This window comes from Nilaparvata lugens, unplaced genomic scaffold (assembly GCF_014356525.2).
Source record: "Nilaparvata lugens isolate BPH unplaced genomic scaffold, ASM1435652v1 scaffold5003, whole genome shotgun sequence".
NCBI lineage: Eukaryota > Metazoa > Arthropoda > Insecta > Hemiptera > Delphacidae > Nilaparvata > Nilaparvata lugens.
The window spans coordinates 5017-11422 of record NW_024090952.1 but is presented as its reverse complement, the minus strand read 5'-3'; the positions used below and the strand labels follow the sequence as shown (position 1 = coordinate 11422).

General features: G+C 33.8%; 1 protein-coding gene across 1 annotated transcript; it reads right to left on the bottom strand.

Annotated features, from left to right (window-relative positions):
• Nucleotides 1-274: 274 nt before the first annotated feature.
• On the bottom strand, nucleotides 275-2031 carry LOC111054757. Its single transcript, XM_022341856.2, has 2 exons — nucleotides 1566-2031; nucleotides 275-969 (listed from the first exon to the last, which is right to left on the bottom strand). Exons 1-2 carry the CDS (start codon nucleotides 1618-1620, stop codon nucleotides 833-835), a joined length of 192 nt encoding a protein of 63 aa, XP_022197548.2. The 5' UTR covers nucleotides 1621-2031; the 3' UTR covers nucleotides 275-832.
• Between the last annotated feature and the right edge of the window lie 4375 nt (nucleotides 2032-6406).

The window sequence follows — 6406 nt, the reverse complement described above, 5'->3', positions numbered from 1 at the left end:
CTTCTTCACTGCTATCACCATTGGTTGAAGGAGCATATGTCTTGTCCATATCTGAGTCATCAAGGTCTTCTTCAAATCCTCCAAACGTTTCCATGTGCTCATCTTGTGATAATGCAGTAGCTCCATGGGTTTGAGATACAGCTGCAAACAATATTTCTTATTATCATAATTGCATAGGTGCATAGGTGGCATGATTATGTTGAGGAAAGAGTGCAAGAACCATTCAATTTAATTCCGTAATAATTCCGGAATAGGGAAGAAGATAGGTATAGATTTATGTACACATTATTATCAATGTTTGAAGATGCAGTGGCTCTCCTAAATAAAAATAGAAGAAATCTTTCAACAGATAGTTGCTGATAGTTAGCTGTTTCAACAGATAGTTCCTATTTTATCTATCTGCAGCTGAAATGCCAATGAAATTCTATCTTTTACAGATGGCAATTGTATGATCTAAGTAGTGGTTGAGTGGTAGATTGGACATTACTGTCCAAACTTCGTAACATCAGAAAAATAAAGAAGTCATTTCATTCTATATCTTCTAAGCTCTATTTATGTGTGATTGAAAAAACTAACACTCAATGGATTTAATAATTTTGCATTTTATGCCAACAGATAGTGCCACAGAAAGCCATTTCATGTTTTTATCAAATATCTCCCAATTAAAATGATTATTTTTGAAAAACGAATAGAGCCTGCCAAACTTCAATTCTTCATCTATATTTTGGCGCAAACCACTTCAAAATTTGTCCATTGAAGCTTGTCCATGAACATTCCAAAGTTGGGCATGAGGCTTTCCTAAAATAAACATATTTATAATTATTTAGAAAATTCACCCACCTTCTTCATATTCTGGCGAGCTTATAAGGCCTAGATCCTTAGCTACATCCAGCAAATCTGGGGACAATTCAGGAGCCGGTGAAGAATTGACATCAGAGTCCAATGTTGGATTTAATCCTTGAGGCTCAACTGAAAAAATACAAAAATAAAAATTATACTTGAATTTAGTAGCCTATTAATAGGTTCAATAAGGTGTACTTACCATTATGTTATGCCAATATTGAAAATTAATTCCTACAGAACTCATCACATTCATTATACAGAGGCTATGGTATGTTTGCCCCAGGCTACACCTACAAACAGGGCAGTGTAGCACTTTAAGCTAAGACATTCTCTGCAGGATTAATTTCTGTTGCTCTGTTTCAATCCAGATTCAAATAGTAATAAAACAATAAAGGCCAAGTATGAGTATGTTATACTACCCTATCCCCACACTATTAAAGGTTTACTGTTGCTGGACTAGGTTCAAGTGAATTAGGTTAGTGTCCTATTGGATCTTATTATTTTATCCATAGGCTAATAATAATATTGTGCTCAAAGTTTTATCATTTGGTTTCAGATCTGAAAAAGTCACTAATGATAAGATGAATGCAGTTCATAGTTAGAACACAGTTTCATTCAATTTGGATTAAATTAATTTTTATAATAGGTCCAGGTTATAGGTTAGGTTATTTCGTGGTGCACAAAAATAAAACAGAAATTTGTACTTACTTGTTTGTACTTACTTGTTGTCTTTGGTGGAACAACCAGTTCATAAATTCTTTTCGCCCTCTCACTCATCTCTAGAGATAAAACTCAGAAATTCACTGAAAGTAGCATTCAATCCAAAGTAGCATAGCCTAATTGAAAACAAACGTCTTGAGGCATGCAAAACACAACATGATGCTTCGAAAATCGTATTATTTTAGGTTATGGTAGCTGGCAATAAAGTCTTAAGTGACTTGTATCGACGTGATACAAGATACGTGATCCGTTGATACAATAGACGTATGTGAACATAAGACCTTTGTATCAAAATTGCTTGATTAATATAGCCGGTATTTTTGTCGTAAGTGATGATATGCCAATTGGACCGTTTTTTAAAAGAATAAAATATTTTTTCCTTAGTTAAGACCATGATACCAGTCACGTTTTCTCAGGATTGATTGATGATAGAGATATGACAGTTGTACCATCTGAAAGATAATTTTTTTCTCTATAAGGTAGTTTAGATAAGTCATTTTGACCAAAAATGTAGTTAATACCTTTGTACCGCCGGCCAAAGGTCTATGATAAGCTGATTGATTGCTGGATAATTTTTTTCTCTATAAGGTAGTTTAGATAAGTCATTTTGACCAAAAATGGAGTTAATACCTTTGTACCGCCGGCCAAAGGTCTATGATAAGCTGATTGATTGCTGGTTCCAGCCATATGATACAATATCATCAAAGTTCCATGATGGCTAAGGTTCATAATAACTTCAATGGCGACAATATATAATTATGACCAATGTAATTATCGACCACTTGCTCTTGCACCGATAACTATTTGAAAATTGTTATGTTTCGAAAACTCTAGTCCTGTCATTATATAAATATTCTATAAATGCACACATAAATGCATTGACTACGTACCAAAGACTGTTTCATTCATGATCTCAATATATTTTTGCACTAATTCTTTTTAGAAATTCATGTTATACACTAAGATTGTTCAGATCAATAAAACTATATACTAAATTATGTAATATTGAATTTATAGTTTTGTACTGCAGTTTTGTATGAAATACAAGCTTGAAACAACTTTATTTCTTTCGCAAAACTATGCGTCGCGTGATAACTGTTTTTCTCAAGCAATAAAGTCGGGTTTCATGCTAAATACATGAATAGCCACTGTCATCAAGAGTATCATAATATGAATAGAAATAAAAATCTCAGTACCCTTTTTTGAATTCTTTTATCACAACAACATGTTTCAAAATGGCATGAATGATGAAACATGTTGTGATGAAATAATTCAAAAAAGGGTAGGCCTACTGAGATTTTTATTTCTATTTATAGAGTATTACCTAGACTTAACAAAGCAAACGAAAAGGCATCTGTTGTTGAAATTTCCTTAATTGCATTCCAGAGCTATAAAATGTTTTCATCAAAATTGACAAAGATACTGGTTGAGGTATGTCCATATACCATTGAGGAGTAATTTTGCATGCCAATTGAGCTCCACTTGAACTGTCTGGTGTTACGCAGTAAATAATAATAATAATAATGAAGATTATCTGGGATCTGTTCCAAAAAATTTAAATTGCCCTTACAAGTTCTCCCTATGTTATACGATATCCACAAAACAAATTTATCTGTGTAATGAATGTGCATCTCAGGTAAATGTTCCTGAATCACACAGGAAATTTCCATAGAACATACTTCATTATGTTCAGATTACATTTCTTTCAATTGTTTTATGAGGTAATATGTGAATATGTGAATATTTTTGCTTTACAACAGTCTTTTTGTCTGCTGTTTATTGCAAATGCAGTTCTTTTAAACAAAAAAGAAAATAGTGAATGTTCAGTGGAGGTCAGTGATCTCGAGTGTATCAGTATATTTCTGATTTGTGTATCAGCCAGATGAACTGATCCATTGAATTGAAGCTGAACTAGCCTCAAGTACACAAAAGACTACTTATCTTGTAAGAGTTTAGACATTATTGACTTTCACATATCTCTGAATGTAATGACTGGAGAAAGTTTGTGATTGAAATTGATGAGAGTAGAACTCTAATTATAAGGTAGGTCGAAAAGATCTGTGTTTGAGAATTTTCTCTTGGAAGAATTCATTGTGGTTCGTTCTTTTGTTTCAATCATTCAAGGAATCCTAGGAAATGGTTCAAATCAATGTGATGAAGAATAGTTTACTATTTGAATCTTATTTATGAAATAAATCCAGAAAAGACAGTAACTGTATTCACTTTTCTTTGAACAACGTGATTGTCCTATTCACTTAAATGGTTTCTTGCATCTTAAATTGGGGAATCTTCCTTTTGCAAAGGAAAATTACATGGAAAAGGCAAGCAGAATTTAAGAATTGACAATTGAGAATGTTCAGTAGAGGTCATTAATCTGAAGTGTGTCAGTTTATTTCTGATTTGTGTATTGTGGACGAAACAAGAGCTCGCCAATATGACAAAATCTTCCAAGAGGAAGAGATGAATCAAGCATTTTCTAGACCAAATCAGGTTTCAAGCATACGAGAAGGAGGCGGGCAGAGCATACGAGAAAGAGGCCGGCAGAGCATACGAAGAGAAATAATTGATGTTTCCAAAATTGGTCATTTGAGAAAAACTAATGATCCAACCAAAAAAAAGTGCTGGAGACGTAAGTTCAGTGAGGTCAGTGATCTCGAGTGTGTCAGTATATTTCTGATTTGTGTATCAGCCAGATGAACTGATCCATTGAATTGAAGCTGAACTAGCCTCAAGTACACAAAAGACTACTTATCTTGTAAGAGTTTAGACATTATTGACTTTCACATATCTCTGAATGTAATGACTGGAGAAAGTTTGTGATTGAAATTGATGAGAGTAGAACTCTAATTATAAGGTAAGTCAAAAAGATCTGTGTTTGAGAATTTTTTCTTGGAAGAATTCATTGTGGTTCGTTCTTTTGTTTCAATCATTCAAGGAATCCTAGGAAATGGTTCGATTCAATGTGATGAAAAATAGTTTACTATTTGAATCTTATTTATGAAAGAAATCCAGAAAAGACAGTAACTGTATTCACTTTTCTTTGAACAACTTGATTGTCCTATTCACTTAAATGGTTTCTTGCATCTTAAATTGGGGAATCTTCCTTTTGCAAAGGAAAATTACATGAAAAAGGCAAGCAGAATTTAAGAATTGACAATTGAGAATGTTCAGTGGAGGTCATCAATCTGAAGTGTATCAGTTTATTTCTGATTTGTGTATCGGCCAAAGAAACTAGTCCATTAAAATGATGCTGTACTAGCCTGAAGTATATATATTGTGAGAATTCTAAATATTATTGACTTCACATACTTGTGAGTATATAGACTGAAGAAAGTTTTTGATTGGAATTGATGAGAGTACAACTGCTCTAGCTATCAGGTGTGTGGAAAAGATCTTTGATTGAAAACTTCTTAAAACATAATTTGTATTTTTTCCATTGATTCAACCAAAAGATCTTGACAACATTCAACAGGTAGGTACCAACATACCAACGTACAAGTAGGTGACCTACTGCCACTAGGAAAGTAGGTCAAGACAACCTAGAGAAGAAAAGTCTGAGGAAAGAGACTTGAGTAATATTACTCATTGCCATCTCAGTCACTATAAGTCCAATAAGACAAGATGAAATTATTCAATGAGAGAAAAATTGTAATTGGTCACGGAATTGCAAACGATCTAATGGAAAATGCAATGGACAGAATTCAGCAAATGCCAACATCCTGCAACCAGGAAAGAAGGTCGGGAGAACCTGGAAAAGAAATGTCTGAGAAGGGGGACATGAGTTAATACAGCAATAATTTATATCCATACTTCTGGACAAGCTGATTTATATCTGGAGATAAATGTAAACCCACAGTTTTAGGTGAATTCTAAAACACTGAGTAGTGATTTCAAAACTCCTATATCTGGAGCTCACTTCAAACCGCTGGTATCAATATAACTCATTGACATCACGGTCACTATGATTAAACAAGACTTGATGGAATTTTCCAATGAGAGAACAATTATTCTAATAGGTCACGGCATAGGAAATGATCTGAAAGCCTGGCGGCCAACCCAAATGGCACTCTAGTGTCATGCTTATGTAGGGACATGAAAGGAACAATGAGTAGCTGTGGTCTCCAAATAGGATTTAGGTTTTGAATTAGTTAGGATGTTAGGTCTCCATAGGATGTTTGGGGTTTTGGCAGAAACGGTTCAGATTCTAAACAAAATACAATCCCCTGCAAATCTGGGACAGAACAGGACCCTGACCAGTTCACTTTTTTGTATTACATATTAAACATATTGGCCATTTATGGACATCAACACGAATTATTCACATTTATAATTGAATGCCCATCTCAATCGAAAGTAGGAAAGTCATTTTCAATAGTATAGTCTGTTGGATACAGGTTGGATACCCAGTCTGCTATCATAAGGGGGAAATTAATTTTCTCAATTGGAAAAAAAATGAAAAATTTGATTAAAAATGTAAATTGAGAAATTATTCTATTATTTATGAACAACTAGAATATGTTCAAGATTTCTCAGATTCTCAACAGAATACAATAAATTGAAGATACAAGAGCTGATTTGTAGATAAGAGCTATGATTTGTATATATTTTCGCAATCGACTGTGAAATGTGCTTTACAACAGAGGACATTGAATAGACACACATGTGATTGTCGTTAATCATGGAAACAGATTGTCTACAACACAAACTGCAAACTGGTTGGATTAGAGCACACATTTCTTGGTCATTGGAAACAAACACCTGACCAATGTGACAGAAACACTTCAAGATGTGCAAAAAGACCTTAAATGGGGGGACAATTCTGATAGGTATTGACATTGAACTC

Bases quoted from the DNA above. Each gene is read 5' to 3' on its own strand.
- LOC111054757 (XM_022341856.2), bottom strand. From the start codon at position 1,620: ATGAGTGAGAGGGCGAAAAGAATTTATGAACTGGTTGTTCCACCAAAG. The intron at 970-1,565 runs GTAAGTACAAAC...GTATTTTTTCAG, and splicing joins TGTTCCACCAAAGACAACAA to TTGAGCCTCAAGGATTAAAT.